The 17,223-nt window shown below is 28.8% G+C and overlaps 2 protein-coding genes across 3 annotated transcripts; one reads left to right on the plus strand and one right to left on the minus strand.

Moving 5' to 3' along the window:
* The first annotated feature begins 2,943 nt into the window (after window positions 1–2,943).
* Window positions 2,944–4,125, plus strand: LOC149526553 (F-box/kelch-repeat protein At3g06240-like). The gene has a single exon (XM_089785300.1). It carries the CDS (start codon window positions 2,944–2,946, stop codon window positions 4,123–4,125), a length of 1,182 nt encoding a protein of 393 aa, XP_089641426.1.
* Window positions 4,126–7,684: 3,559 nt separating this feature from the next.
* Window positions 7,685–10,216, minus strand: LOC110426452 (annexin D4-like). 2 transcript variants are annotated; one of them, XM_089785265.1, is made up of 6 exons: window positions 10,082–10,216; window positions 9,472–9,644; window positions 8,624–8,842; window positions 8,303–8,526; window positions 8,145–8,217; window positions 7,685–8,005 (listed from the first exon to the last, which is right to left on the minus strand). In XM_089785265.1, exons 1-6 carry the CDS (start codon window positions 10,197–10,199, stop codon window positions 7,805–7,807), a joined length of 1,008 nt encoding a protein of 335 aa, XP_089641391.1. In that variant the 5' UTR covers window positions 10,200–10,216; the 3' UTR covers window positions 7,685–7,804. The 2 variants fall into 2 exon arrangements, with proteins under 2 accessions (XP_089641391.1, XP_021297334.2); XM_021441659.2 differs by lacking the exon at window positions 8,145–8,217 and having other exon boundaries at window positions 8,302–8,526; window positions 10,082–10,215.
* Window positions 10,217–17,223: the final 7,007 nt, after the last annotated feature.

A 17,223-nucleotide genomic window follows, 5' to 3' on the forward strand; every position in this document is an offset into this window, starting at 1 on the left:
CATTTCAACAAAGAGAGCTATACCTATACTAGCAATTTCGTGTGGTTGGATCAAATTTACCACTAATATTTCAATGGACTTAATTCTACTAAATCTATTATATTTATGTGTTAATGAGATGATAACTTCTTAAAACCCCATTCACTGATCACAAATCTATTTTATTTTTAAATCTTAGTTGTATACAATAATTATAAAGCTCTAATATATTCATTTTTCTCTTTTTTTGGAATTTTTATTTAAATTAATAAAAAGGTTTTCTTTATTTATTTTTCACCAACATAATATACTAGCTTAATCAAAAGCCCAAACCTAGAGTTGAGGGTTTTAAAGTTGTCCTGGCCGCATGATCTTTGTTGATTGTTGATGTATCCTTTGAGCTAAAGTCTTCAAGTCTTAATCCTTTGTTTCAAATAAAGAATGAAGAACTGCTCCATGTTGATGCCAATTACCAACAAGGAATTGCCAAAAACCCTAGTGATGGAAATCCTTTTGATGCTTCCTGTTAAATCCTTAATGAAATTCAAGTGTGTTTCCAAATCCTGGTGTTCTTCTTTTCAAACCTCCTATTTTATCACCAACCATAAAAACAACAACCTCAATCTCCTTGTCTGGTATTTTGACGAAGTCCCTTACTACTCTTTGTTTTCAATTGAAACAAAAATTAAGAAACATGGTGGATCCGAGGAGTTAAAGAGAATATCTATATGCCCATGGGATAACTGAGTTCCGTCCATGTAACGACTTGATTTGTTTGCACGATAGTTATAGGATTACCCTTCAAAATCCTTCCATGAATCCACATCTCACACTTTGTTTAAAATTTTGACAATACTAAGCCACAACTTGGTCATTTGGTGATCATTACAGAGGGCAATGTAATTCATAATGAAATTTGCACATTTCAACGTAAATATTTATAATTATTAAAATATAAATATTTATAATTTTTAAGTATATTTGTTTTGAATAGTAATTTGTGATTAAATAATACTATATTAATAAATATTACATATGGACGATACATTAAATATAAATTTATATAATATTATATTAAAAATTAATCAATAATTTAGCATACTTCTTTTTTTTACGAAATTTATTTAAATTAATAAACAAAATTATTTTTCTATTTAGTGCTAACCTTGTTTGACTCAAACACTATGTATTGTTTTCTTGTTGTAATTTTCTTTAACACAAACACTTATTATTAATTTTATTATTAAATTGAATATTTAAGTGTAAATACAATACCTTCCATTATTTTATATTTTTCTATTAAATTCAATATTTTTCAAAATGAAGAGAAAAATCCAACCGAGGAACCATCTCTTTCAACCGTTTAGACTAAGGTTTCTGTGAGATAACCACATAAACATAGGTCTCTCCTAGCAGTCTCCTATTTTTGTTAGATTTCCTTTGCTAAAAGTTGAATTTCTTATGCAATATGATTGAAATAGTACTTTATGCTTTGAATTTCAATTTCTTTTTTTTTTATGAAAAATGGAATATATGCTTAATTACGTACCTATATATCCAAGTTTATTTAGATTATTTACAATTATATTTTTCTTACAATTATATTTCTCTTTTTTTGTTTAGAAAATAATATAGTGAATGTTACTCTCTGCTTTTTTCATTTTTGTTTAGTTTGAAATTTTCTAGAGAAGATATCCCAATCCTCCAATCACTATATAAACGTATTAATAGTAAGAATACTGATACGGCTTGTCCAAAATTAATAAACTGATATATGAATCCATTTAATTTTATTTTTAATTAATATATGTATTATTGAGATGATATCAACAAGAAAAGATATTTGATAATCTGAAAAGTGAGCTAAATATATTTTTTTCTCTTAAACTTCAAAAAAAATTATTTTTTTGTTTAATTTAATCTCTAAGTTTTATTCAATTTAGGCATTCTAAATTTTTATTACTATAATTTTAATGTTGAAACAAGTATGATAGTATTGTTGAGAAATAGTTAATAGAATATTCAGTTGGAAGTTGTTTGATAATTTAAAAAAAAATTAAGAAAAATCTCTAATCCCACGTGTCCTGAAGCGATAATATTCCCTTCCATTTTAATTTTGTTGAGCCAATCAAGAGATTAATAATAAATTTAAACTGCCTACATATTAAAATAATAAATTTAGACCTTATTTTCCAATACTATTTCCAATATATATATAATTTTAATTTAATTGCTTCCTCGAAGAAGTAACATTTTGAAGTAAATGAGACGGAATTTGAAGTTTCCTAGTGGTATAAAGCTAAACTAAATCAAGTGATAATGAAAAACAGTTAACTTAATGTATAATTTCGCACATTCAAACCACCAAAGCAGATTGCTATTCCCAAAAGTGCCAGCAAATTAAATTTGATTAATAAGGGTATATTATTTACTTTTGATTTGAATATTTAATTTAGTGATAAATATTTTTTATATTTAAAATATATAATATTAAAATTTTTTATTTTTGAAACTAAAGAGAATAAAAATTATGACCAATTACGAAGAATCAAGATTTGCCTCTGAGTTCATCCGAGACAATGTTTTCTTAAAACCCCATTCGCCGATCACAAATATATTTTATTTTTAAATTTAGGAATTAAAACCTCTCATTTATCACATTCTATTCAATTTTTGTTGTATAAAATATTTATAAAGCTCTTACATATTCATGAAATTTATTTAAATTAATAAAAATATATTTTTCTATTTATTTATTTACCAACCTAATGATTATGCAAAGTAGTAGTAACTTTGTTAGACACAAACACTTATTAAATTGAGTATTTAAATTTAAATACAATTCCATGAATAAACTTTGTTAGGCATATCTTTGCTGGTCGTTGACGTATTCTTTGAGTTGCTGCAGACGCAGAGATCTTGCCTTTGAAGTCTTAATCCTTTGTTTCAGATAAGAATTGCTCCATGTCGGTGCCCATGATTGACAAGGAATTGCCGGAAATACTGGTGATGGAAATTCTTTTGAGGCTTCCTGTTAAATCCCTGGTAAGATTCAAGTGCATTTGCAAGTCCTGGTGCTCTTCTTTTCAAACCGCCTATTTTATCACCAACTATAAAAACAACAACCTCAATCTCCTCTTGAAGGATTTTAAAGTCTCTAACTTCTCCTTGCTTTCAACTGAAAGAGAAATTAAGAAACATGGTGGACCTGATGTTGAGTTTAATCTGAAAGTCAAAGAAAATATCCATTTGCCTGTCTCTGTCTATAGAAGTAGTAGGTCACGACTCACAGTGTCCGGAGTATGTAATGGCTTGCTTTGTTTGCACGATGGTTATAGGATTACCCTTTGGAATCCTTGCACGAGAGAAGTTAAGCTTCTTCCTGAATCAACTATCTCACTTCCTCCTTCCGTAGATAGTACTTATTTTCATTGCATGGGGTTCGGGTTTGATCATAAGTCAAATGACTACAAGGTTTTAGTGAATGTTATTAATCGTGTCCACGATGAAGAGAGAATTATCTCGTTCAAATATATAAATCAAATTCATTTATACAGCCTAAGTACAGATTCTTGGAGAGAAATTCCTCATCCTAAGGTCCTATTTTATGGTCTTCATCATCTGTTTATCACTTACATAAACGGAATTTGCCATTACATAAATGGAATTTGCCATTGGCTAGCGTTTGGTGATAGTGGTGATCTGATCCTTTCTTTCGACATGGCTGAAGAAGTTTTCTCGACATCACGCCTGCCGAATTTCGGTATGTCTAAGGCCGAGTGTTTTTGGTATATTTCTTCCTTCAATGAAGCTCTTGCTCTGATTGTTCATCCAATAAGAGGCATGGAAAAATGCTATGACATATGGGTCTTGAATGGACATTTATGGACCAAACAACTTACAATTGGGCCTATTCTTAGAGTTGGGAGGCCATTGGGATTTTGGAAGAACGCAGAATTGTTTCTTAAAAGTGAAAACAATACACTATCTATGTTTAATCCCCGCACAGGAGAGCTTCAAGATTTTGGAATCCACATCCCTAAGTACAAAACGCAGCTACTTGTTTATGCTGAAAGCATTGTTTCAATTAGGGGAAGTTCAGAATATATGGCAAATATAACTCGTGAAGTGGAGTTGCAAGTGTAGAATTTAGTTTGCAATGCTTCAATAATATTGTAATGCAAAAAAGAAGCATGGAAGTGAGTAGTATTCAATGTGTTATTGTATTTATTAAATGCTGCTGATTTCGGTAGAAAAATCAAAATATGATTCCTTTGGCACTAGAATTTTTGAATCCATTGCATCATTGTGCTCTGCCATGTATTATTAACTAAAATTTAATTACATCATATATATATATGTATGTAGTTTACTGGCAAAATCTATAGAAGGGGAGAAGTTAAACTTTAAATCCCAAAACTTATAACCTGACAACTTCAGCTTCACATTGCAGAACACCGGCTTCACATCATTGCGTTCAAGACAAATTAGTTTACCAAGTCTCTTTAGTTTTTTCCTGATATAGTTAGGTGTCTCACATTAATTAATGCTGTAGATATGATGTAGCACTAGAAGATTCGCCAGGCAATAGGGCAATGTGTTTATCTTGTTGCTTCTAAGGTATAGCACTGCCACAACTATTTTATTGTGGTAATGGCCCATCAAAATCATTAACTTTAAGGTTAATACTCTTGAGTTATGGCTAGGTGTCTCACATTAATACTGTAAATTATTCAGATGAACTTTCAGGGAATTTTTGCTTTAATCATGGCCATAGCATAGAAGGAAGTTTTTTAGCAGACTAAGAGAAGAGATTTCTACTTATTAGCATCAGTGCATGCCATTTATTTTTCCTGGTATAAAACAAGCAAGTTTTATTTTTTTTAAAAAATGTTTATTATCATTTAAAGTTTGACAATACTGTGCCACAAAGAGCAATGTAATTCAGAAAGAAATTTGCACATTTCAACAAAGAGAGCTATACCTATATTAGCAATTCCGTGATGATTTCGTTTAGTTATTACTGTGGTTGGATCAAATTTACCACTAATATTTCAATTGACTTAATTTTATTATTATATTTTTAATATTTTTTTATAATTAGAGAAAAAAGGATTCGAACCTTACTCTTTAGACTATGCATTAATCAATGAAACAAATATTCAAGTACACTGTACTTTTAATTTTGAAACAAGTTTTCCTTGCATCTCTGATTCATCTTTCTCATATTTCTATGATGTTTTCGTTCAGTAATTACCATGGTTGGATTACATTTACCTCTAATATTTCAATTGAATTTGATTGTTGAGAAATAGTTAATAAAAAATGGGTCAAACATCAAACTTTAGAACAAAAGAAAAAAATCAAACTTTAACAATCAGAAACTACTAATCTAAGAACAATAAACTCGGAAAGGTAATGAGCAAAATCAAAATTTTGCCGATGAAAGAAAAAGAATCTGTTTTTCTTTTTTTTTCTGATGAATACCCATCATCATATATCACACAAAACTAACAAAAGCATATCAAAAAAATTGAAAATTTTGAACAATACCCATCATTGGAAATCGCATGAAAAATCAAAGGTCAGTCTCAATATTTTTAAGCAAAAAAGAGAAAAAGAAAAAGAAAAAGCCCAGCTGAAAGATAGAGGACTTACAGATTGAAAAAGAGAGGATTATTATTTTCAAAATTGTAATTATTTTCCAAATGATTTTCAAATAATTCTTTTGGATAAGGATAGGTACATTGCGTCTGTAAGTCCTTTTTTAACAGCTATTAATTAGGAAATTATTAGGTTTTTTTTTCCTTTTCTAAAAACTAATAAATAACATAAAAAATAAAAATATATTATAAAATTTATATTTAATATACTGTCAAGATTTTATATCTCTCAAATAATCAAATATTATCATTTAGTTAATAAATAAATTTAAATATTAAAAAATTTTAAAATAAATATTTATAATTTAAAAAATATCTATTTTGAATAGTAATCTTCTATTAAATAATATCGTATAAGTATTATACTTAATAGTACATTAAATATAAATTTATATTATATTATATTAAAAATTTATAAATAATTTAAAATAATTTTTAATATTCTTTTAATTTTGAAACATATTTGATCATATTGTTGAGAAATAGTTAATAAAATATTCCTTTGAGAGTTGTTTTATAATTTCAAAATTAATTTTGAAGATAACACGATAAAAGAAAAACCTTCAATTCCATGTGTCCATAATATTCCCTTCAAATCCATTATGAAAAATCAGACATTTTCAATTTCCACATCAACTTTTAGCTTTTAATTGGCTTAATTTTACTATCATATTTTTAATTCTGAAGCGAATTTGGCCTGATTGTTGAAAAATATTTCAAAATAAATATTCATAATTTAAAAAAATATTTATTTTGAAATATTTTTAAATTTTTATCCATACAATTTAATTGAGTATTGTTTTGTTAAAGCGTATAAATATTCTATATCGATAGTACATCAAATGTACACTTATTTGCTCTATGGTTGGTTCAAATTTATCACTAATTTTTCAATTGACTTAATTTTATTACTGTACTTTTAATTTTGAAACAAAGTTTGATCATCTTGTTAAGAAATAGTTAATAAAACATTCAGTTGGAAGTTGTTTTATAATTTAATTTTTTTTTTGAAGAAAACGTGACAAAAGAAAAAACTCCAATTCCACATGTCCTCAAGCAATAATATTTCCTTCAAAACCATTACAAAAATAAAATAATTTCAATTTTTGCATAACCTCTTGCATTTTCATTATACCACGTCATTTTTTCTGAACCAAAAATCAGATAATGTAATTGAGCCAATTAAAAGATTAATAATAAATTTGAACTACCACAGATTACAACAATAAATTTAAACTTTATTTTCTAATATTATTTCCAATAATATATGTAATTTTAATTTAGTTGCTTCCTTGAACAAGTAACATTTTGGAGTAAATGAGATGGAATTTGAAGTTTCCTATTAGTATAAAGCTAAATTAAATAAAGTGGTAATAAAAAATAGTTACCTTAATATATAATTTGGCACATTCAAATCACCAAAGCAGATTGTTATTCCCAAGAGTGGCGGCAAATTAAATTTGATTACTAAGAGTATATTATTCACATTTGATTTGAATTAATTTAATAAATATATTTTTTTTATATTTAAAAAGATATGATATTAAATTTTTTTTTGAAATTAAAGAAAAAAATTATAACCCATTGCCAAGAATCAAGATTCGTCTCTGAGTTCATCACAAATAATGTTTTCTTAAAACCCCCTTCGTTGATCATAAATATATTTTATTTTTAAATTTATGAATTAAGGAGATGGTAACTTCTCATTTACCATCCAACTGAATCTTAGACGTATATAACAATTATAAAATTCTAATATATTCATTCTTCTCTTTTTATTGAATTTTTATTTAAATGAATAAAAAATATTTTTCTATTTATTTATTCACCATAATAATTGTGCAGAGTAGTAACTTTGTTTGACACAAGCATTTATTAAATGTATGAGTGCAAAACCTCTCTTGAAGATTATCTTGAAATTTCTATTTCTATATGTATGAGTGCTGAAATGAATATAAAAGCAATACAGAGAAAAAGGCAAACAGATGCTGCCAAGAAGAATAAATGTTGATTTATTAAAGAATCATCAAAGCAACAATAAATACTCATAAAAAACTCTTATACAACCACATATGCCAACACATACAGGCAATGAACAACAACAACCAAATTTTAAATAGAAAAGCATTTGTAAATATAAAATTAAAGGCATTTAGTTGAATTTAAACTTGTCCATTCATTTCCCCTCTTGCTAATACCCCAAGCAACACATCCTTATAAGCTCCCTTCACTCTCTCTTCTATCTTGTGGGCATATTTAGTAGTGACTTCCTTCAAATTTCCAGCTTCTTGGGTTGTAATCAATCGAGTCAATGCTTTTTTGGCATCTTCATTCGCATCAACTCTGAGAGCTGTATCAAAAACCTAAAAAAAAAAAAAAGATAATCAATTGAAAGATTTACTTGCTTGAATATTTAAATATATATTTATTTTTTACTTTTAACTTTTTCAAAGCAAAACAAATAACGAAAATATTGATCAAACAAAACCTTAATGATCTTACTTTGGTGAAATATGTATGAGGGGTGCATAGGCATTCTATTGTTTCTTTCAAGAACAACTCAGCTTCAAGATCCCAAACAAAGCAATAGAAGAGTCAAATGTTAGTGTTTTAGGCCAATTGTTTTATATTGCCAAGGGTTATGTATGTTATAGGTTACCTCAGTTATGCTTTTGCCACAAATTTTTTTGAATTGTTCATAGACTTCCTTAAGATGAGGCTTGCTCCTTGTTGTAAGAATCCTAATGACTTCCTCATCCTCGATTAATCTCCTCTTATCAGCATTCTTGATTGCATTCAAAAGTGCTTTGGCCTCAGATTTTGCAGTGTCCCCCTTCACCTTTGGTCCTTCATACCTATAAGCACTCACGAGTGCCACCAAGAGCTATTGAAACAACAAATAAAATAATCAAAAACCACTTCCCCAAAGAGGCTTAGATAATCCAAAGTGAAAGGCTTAGGTAATTAAATATGCTGCAAACCTTGCGCTCACTGCCCTTAATGTGGGCAGCAAGATCTTCCTCGATTGAGCGTTCAAAGAGGGAATGGTAAGCCTTTCTTGCTCCCAGCAGCTCCTCAGATGATCTGGTACATGCAATTTCTATTATAACACCATATTGCTGTGGCCCTTTCTTCAACGCCTTTTTCAACAAACGAGCATCCCTCTCCCACGGATGCATGAGGGAAAGCACCACAGCATTCTGAAAAAAATTAAAACAAAAGAGAAAAGAAAATTTCAAACTATATGCACTGTCCATGATTAACCGTAGGTATTTTTAATTTTTTTTTTCATAAACAAAAGAGTATTACAACTAGAATCTAAAATTGGTTTTATTGTTAATCTACAATGTCATTTTTTTAGACGTATTTATGTCAACAGAATCTTGTTACGATCAATTTTGGTCATACCTTTATTCTAGTCAAGGTTTTAAATTAATTTCTATGACAGTTAATAAAATAACCAAATTTGATAGAGAAAAAGAAAATATCATTTTGATAGACTTGGCATTCATCAGAACTTGTTAAATGAAGCAACATATGCTATGCTTAAAATATGATGAATGGTATGATGCATAAGCAGCCCTTATTATGTTAGTTGAGAAAAATTAAACAATGAAGACTTGATTAAAGTTCAAGGCTCAAATCCTCCTTTCCCCTTGAACCTTCTTTGAACACAAAATAAATAAATAAATAAATAAAATTAATTTGACTCTAGTACAATTTTATGAATGTAAAAGCCTGAGAAAGAGATGACAAAGGTATCGTAATTAAGTTGAATACACATAAATAAATCTAGCTAGCTAGAACTTTGAAGTGTGTATATATATACCTTAAAACGCTTGAATTCACCTTTGAGAGTCTTGATTGCATCATCATTCCACCTCTCAAATTGGCGTTCGTCCTCAAAGAACAACTGGGAACATCCTCTTCTGATGGATATCTTGTGCTCATGGTGTGATTTTGTCAATATTGATACCAATGATTTCTCATCAACTCCAATTCCTAAATGAATAAAGAAAAATTTTTTTAATTTTTTTTCCAAAGTAAAAACCAACCTACCACCTCCAATGATATGATTAATTGGTAATTATTTTGTCAACAAATAATGTAAGAAATCTTATAATTTTTACTCTTTTCAAAGCCATTATTGACATTTTGAAGCCCATAATGCCAAATGATAATAACATTAACTTTGACATTATAATTAATCAAGCTGAATGGAATAAAGGGACAAAAAGGATACTGAAGCTTTAAATTTGGTAGAAATGAGGGGAAAAGAGATTAAAAATAAATTCATAAATTTCAGTGACTATGTTTCACTATCATATGCCACCAAGAAAGAAATTTAATGATACCAAGGCATCAAAAGGTAAACAGCACCTAAGGAGTCCAGCTATATGATAGTATAAAATTAGTTTGGAGGAAGGAAAAGGAAGAACCTGACAAGGCTTTGCTGAGGACTTCCACTTCAGCTGGATGCCCCATTTTCTTAGCTTTGAAGCTATGCAGTGTGGAGAGATAGACTAGGAGTAGTGCAATAAGCAGAAAGGGTGCCATTCTTAGGCTGAGATGCCATGCATTTATATCAACCTAGGAGGTTGTTTTCGACATTCACTTGGTTAAGTGTAAGGGTATTTTGGGAAATGAATTTTAGGATAAGGGGAAACAAAGGAAAGAAAAGGTTTAGAAAGAGAGAAAAGACAAAGAAACAACAATAAAAAAAATTGGTAATAATAAATAACCTTAGATGCATGAATATTCGTCCTTGCTGTTCAATATGAAAGCAAACATTTAAAAATATAAAGCATGAAAAAGCAAGAAGTCAATATTCTTTTAATCAGATACGAAAATCTGAATATGACTCTTTAAACATATAATTACATGTATCTATCATTAAATTAGATGTTTCGATTCATTTTATTATAAATTTAGCTTATACATTGCAATGTATTTATTTAATAGATAGCATGTCTTATCAGTGTTATTTTATAATATGAATTTTTAAGTTTAATTTGCATCATTTTGATTAATTTTCCATTATTCTTATAGTGGAAAATTATGAAAATGAAACATCTAGATCACATTAATTGCTCCCTAACTAGTAAAATCTCCTACCATATTGAAAGTTTAATGGAACAACTATAAGATTACTACTACAACATATTCACATTAGGATTATAGTTGATATGTTCACATTCATATGTTTCCATTGATTTCGTAAGTCAAGCTTGATCTAGCAATGTTCATGATATATATATATATATATACAAGAAAAAAAATAATTAATTGACCTTCATAAAAGTTAGATAGAATGACCCTCATTGATTATTTCTTTTTTTAATGAGTCACGTTTAGCATGCTTCCCAAGTTTGTGAAATTAATTGATTTATTTATTCTTGCTTTCCTTGTAATAAAAATGTCATCCAACTTTCTAGGGTATGAATTGACTATTAGGTATTGAAATAGCCACTCACATGAAGCTTAGGTGCCCAATTGATATGAGTTATTGATGATATAGACAGCTATGCATAATCTCATAGAAATTATTTCATAAATTCAAATAACTTATTAAATGCGATTTTTTACAAATCAATATGAGTTATTATGGCTGTTGATCTCAAAAATCTTATTTGTTTTTATCCATCATCGTGTAATAAGGATTTAAAATATACAAAATAAATTCTACTTATATTTTTTTGTGATTTCAACTTTTCTTGTAAGACACTTTGTGATTTTTTTCTTCAATTAATACCCTATAAATAATTTTATTCCCATAAAAATTACACCGCTAATGAAAACAACTATGAATATTTTCGTTATGAATTATTTCATATATATTCAAAAATCTTATTAAAGGCTATTTCTAGCAAAACAATTTGAGTTATTATGACTGTTGACCTAAAAAGTTTTACTTTTATTATCCACCGGCATTGGGTAAGGGCATATATAATAATAGTAATAATAATAAATTTCACCTACATCTCTTTTCATTTCAACTTTTTGCATGTGACATTCTATGATTTTTTTTTTCCAATTAATATCCTATGAATTAGTTCTGTTCTCATAGGAATTACACCTTAATTTTACTCAATAAAATTATAAATTAAATTATCATTAAGTGTGAACAAATAAACTAACTTTTAAACCATACTGTTCTCATTTTCTGAAATAATAAATATCCTACACTAATTTGTGCTAATGTGATCCATGTGACACATGACATGTCATGATATCTTTAAATTCTTGGTGATAAATTTGTTATTTAGTGTTCCTTTTTTTTTTCAATTTTGTAAAGCATGTGTGTGCAATTATATATATATATAAAGAAATAAAAAGAGAAAAGTAGTTGCATGTGCATGCCTCTACCTTGCGTTTGTTCTTAAACTGTAATAAATAGTTTTCTCTCTTCATTTTTTAAATGAAGGAAAGTCAGCTAGTGTAGAAGATATGAAGAATCTTTAAATCATATCTATCAAACCTAGTCCATAATAATCATTAATTAGTTGTTGAATGATAATTAACATGAAAATTAATAATGATAAAGGTATTTTTAGTGGAACAAAAAAGAGAAATAAAGGATTTGTTCTTTATTTTAGTGGTTGAAGATGGACTCCAACAAAAAAAAAAGATGCATACACAACTAAAGCACTCACATTTATCATTACTTTCATTATTATTTGTTTACCTTTTAGGTATTATATATGAATATTAGGGTTATGAAAAACAAACCAAGCAAAAGGGAAGAAAATAACAAAAAAAAACAATATCATATTTGTTTTAAAATTAACAAATAACTAAAATGTAACACCAAATAAAATATAATTAGTTTATGTAAAAGTAAAATCATGCATTTTATTATCTAAAAGTTATATATTTTGTGCACAATTGTTCAAAAATTTTGTTTACTTCTGTATTCAAACATAATTTTTACTGTTTTACTTCTGAATGCAAAAAGTTAATAACAGAAGACACAGTAGCTTAAAAAACACTTGAACTATTCACAAAAATTTTAATAAACTCTTATCTTTTTATTATATTAGATCAAAGTTTTTATCTTTTTATTTTAAATTAAATAAGCTCTTATGATTAAAGTTTGATTAATTGTCGTCAATCAAAATGTTACTTATCTTTTTTATACCACATAGTATTATATATCATAGTAAATGGTCACGTTACATACTTAACTATGTGACATGATGACCTAGTCACGTGATATTTTCATACTCTACGTCAACGCCACGTGAACAAAAAATAATAAATGATATTTCGATTAATGACAGTTAATCAACTATTAATTATAAAAATCTGTTTGATTTAAATTAAAAATATAAAGACTTCATCAAACATAATAGAAAAGGTAAAAACTTATTTAAATTTTTTAAATAATTTAAGAATTTTTTTAAGAATCGTACCTAATAAGAATGTGAACTAATTTGAAACCTTATTATTGCAAACAAGAAAAAAAAAAAGAAAACCCATTAATTAGTCATTATGGACTACGCCCACATGAATTAAGGCCCAATAAACATGAGGCTCAAGACCAACGCCATAAGAAAATGGATGTTAAGGTTTTTCTTTCCTTTAATTTGAAAAAGGAAAAATTACACATTTGAGAACAATTAATTCCTTGTATCAGTTCACTCCAACAGCTGTCACCATTAAGTTATTTATTCTTATGGGAACCATTAAGTTAATTATTTGTTTAGCTGAATGTCACATGTAAAATATTAATTATTGAATACTAGTTTGAATTTCTATGGTGGAGGACACGTTGCAACCCTTCATTGTTGAGTGAAAAAAATTTTAGTTATTTAAATTTTTATGACATTATTTTTTTATTTAAAAAAATTCAAAACCTTGAAAAAAAGCAAGAAAAATTTTGAATAATTTGAAATTGAAACCATAGTTTCATATTTTAGAATAAATTTAAATTCAAATCATTTTGGGATAACGTCGATTAATCAGGTCTTGATCATTTGAAGTTCTAATCCTGAATTTCATGTTGGGTTTTAGATTATGTGACTTTAGAACATAAGTGATAATATTTTATTTTTGGATGTTAAAATCTTTTATTCATCCAAAAGAGCAAGAAAAAACATGGTACAATTAATATCTTTATTTGCTACTTTAAACCCTTACCTAACCTTATGATATACTTAGCCACTAAATTATATATAAAAAAATTTTCATTTTCATTTTGACTAAATGCCATTACAGGGTGCATGGCTGATTGTTCTTGAGAATAACGTACAAAGTCACCATAACTGATTCTATGCTTACCTTCCCAAAACTGGTGCACCCCTCCTGTTTAAAATGAAACGAAAATTTGTCCATGAATCTTCCTGGCTCAGTTTGCTGCTTTCTTCCTCCTTTACATTGATTGGCAGAGCAGAATCTAAAACCTGAAGACATGGGTGCAAAATCCAAGGATAATAACCAAAGGCTTAGAAGAGATTCCAAGGAAATGATTCAATCAATAATGATCCACCAATAGGTAGCTTACTTATATTCATTTGGCAATGATTAAGTACTTGAAATGTATGCAGGGTGAATATTTCTATTTATACTTTTCAAGTTTATTGTCAGAGTTTTTCTTCTCCTCATCCTTCCTATCTGACTCACTTCTCTTAGTACTATTACTACCTAGTTTAAGATTTTTGGTCTTAGCCGCCAATGCATTATCTGTATAGTCTTCTTCTTTAAAAGCCTTTCTCTGTTCTTCAGCTTCTAAAGCATTGATGAGCTCACTTAGAGTAGGTCTAGCAATATCTTTTGACTCTTGTAGGGAGGAAATCTTGCCATCAAATCTCTCTGACAATTGACTAATACCTTGTTAACAATGCGTTTTTCAATTAACTCTTCCCTTAAAAGTCTAAGCTGATTTACTGGCTTCATGAGTTTTCCAGAAAACCCTTGAACATTCTTTTCTTCTTTCATCCTCGACATCTTAAATTTCCTTTGAAGATTCAAGGCTTGCATCTACCTTGTTCTCTTACTCCCTTAAAATTCATGTCTCAACAAATCCCACACCTCCTTAAGATTATTAGGATACATAATTCTAGCACATACAGTTTCTAAAACCCTTGAATGTAAAGAGGACAATGCTTTATACCTTTTGGCAACTTTGTCAGAGTGCTGCTTGATTTGAGCTATAGTTGGATTCACATACCTCATTGCTAATGGTTCTCTTCCTGTTTCAACCACATCTCATAGATCAAAAGCTTTGAGGTATGCCTTCATTTTGATTGCCTAGTACTAATAGTTCTCCCCTGTGAATGGTGGAGGAGTTAGTGTGTTAAAACCAGCCGATGCCATGAGAAAATGATAAAAAGGTACACAGTAATCAAGTAAGAAAGTTTAAAAATAACAAGTCAGTCCCTTAAGATCTTTAGGACGGGTCTGATACCATTTTGAACATTTGATAAAAAATTGAAAATATGAAGAACAAGGATGAAAGAAAGCCAGAGAGAATAATCGAAAGAGAGGAAAGAGAAAATTTTGGATCAGCACAAAACGATGTGCACATACTCAATTCATTTACTCAGTAACCAACTTTATATATATGATGGAAGAAAGATAAAAAGAAATGAAAAGGAACTAGCTCGCTAAGCAACCACTTGGCATTCCAACTTTTTAGATGCTTTGGGTATGGTGAGATATTTCCTACCACCAGTCATTTCTCAACTACTCAAACGGTACAATTTTGAAAGAAATACAATGAACTAAGGCCCGAATCCTAACATTTGGGAAAGGTAAATCACCACAATAGATAGACAAAGAGAAAGTAAAAATTAAGCAAGCTAAATACACTAAACGACATGGGTAAAAAAACAAAATGGCAGCTAAAGTCTTATTCTATTTGAACTTGTCAAGATTCATCACTTTTGTTACTACAAAATAGAACACCAGATTTCAACAAAAACCTGTAACTCAAGAGTTGGATGGGTTTGGAACTTGTGCTTTAGAACCTCTATTATATTTTGGATTGCTAGGATTGTATTTAGTCCACAAGAGCAACCTAAGTTTGCAATCCTTAGTGGCTCTGAAGCTGCTAATGAAAGTTTTTGGATGTTAAGTTTCATGGCGATTTCTTCATTGATGATAGCTTTGGCAGCCTCAATAATTCCTCACTACAAGATGATAGGGCATCCATACTTAAATATATTAGGCTAAATGCTCCTTAAGTATTACCTTGTACGTTATTAAAGCATCTACCCAATTGCATGTAGTTTCATTATAGTATTAATGAAGTTACAGGTGGTAATTGAAACGATGGCTGTTAGACCTCAGAAGTCTTAAGTGGGCGTATTATTGCATAGAGAAATGTAGTTGGAAGTACATATGTGTCACTATTATTTCTCTTTTGTGTATATAGAGATTTATTGGATATTGAGTTATCAAAGATTAGAGGTGATAAAATTTGACTCAACTTGAAAAATCCAACATAAGCTATCATAAATTATTTCAAATTTAGTTTATTAACCTCAACAAGAAATTATTCAGACAAAGGTCTATCTCATACCTATAATTCACAGATGACACCATCATCTTTATGAAGTCATTCCTTTGGAATGAGTATTCCTTCTTCTAAAAACAAACCAAATGGAAGGAGAAAAATTTTTAAGAAATAAAGGAGGAATGGCTACCAAACATGCCATTAATGCTTAATTCGTTGCCTTGTTATTACCTCTCCATCTTTTAGGCCCCTAAAGGCATCATCCAAAAGTTGGAGAAGCTTCAACAAGCTTTCTTATAGGGTGGAGGCATCGATTCTACCTTCCGTTAATGTTGTTGCCATCGTTGACTATTGTCTATGCTTGTATGGTGTTGTCATAACAGTTGTCTAATGTATGCACAGGGACTTTTGCAATCTGCTACTGTGAATGAACATGGTATTTTTAAACAATTTATGTAAGCTCATTTTGATGTAATATGGAGCTGTGACTATTGTGCTTGTCTCAGCATTGCCCCTGTTTCGATCAAAGGGACCCTTTTGTAAACTTTCATGCTTATTAATGAAAGTACCATGATTGGTTGAGAAAAAAAATAGCTGAAATAACATTCACATGTCATCAATAGAATATCTAATTCACTGACAATTACTTTTCTTTTTTGCATAATTGAAACGCTCTTAAACTATTTAAAAAAATTCAAATAAATCTTCATTTTTCTATTACATTCAATCAGGTCTCTGTATTTTTATTTTGAATTAAATAAGTTTTTATAATTAGTAGTTGACTAATTCCTATTAGAATATTACTTGTGATTTTATGTTCACATGACGCTCACATAGCATTAACATAGAGTGTGAAAATGTCACATGACCATGTTATTGTATCACATCAGTATCCAATATGAAATGTCGATATGTCACATCATCATGCGATATGAAATGTCAGCAAACAACATCATCATTGCATGGTATAGAATGACAAGTGATATTTTGACTAACAATAATTAGTCAACCATTAATCATAAGCACTTATGTGACTTAAAATAAAAGAACAAAGATTTGATTAAATGTAATAAAAGAATAAGAATTTATATGGATTTTCTTGAATAATTCAAAGTTTATGCTTTT

The sequence above is a fragment of the Theobroma umbraticum genome, unplaced genomic scaffold (assembly GCF_002168275.2).
Source record: "Theobroma umbraticum cultivar Fairchild unplaced genomic scaffold, ASM216827v3 scaffold_55.0, whole genome shotgun sequence".
NCBI classification, from domain to species: domain Eukaryota; kingdom Viridiplantae; phylum Streptophyta; class Magnoliopsida; order Malvales; family Malvaceae; genus Theobroma; species Theobroma umbraticum.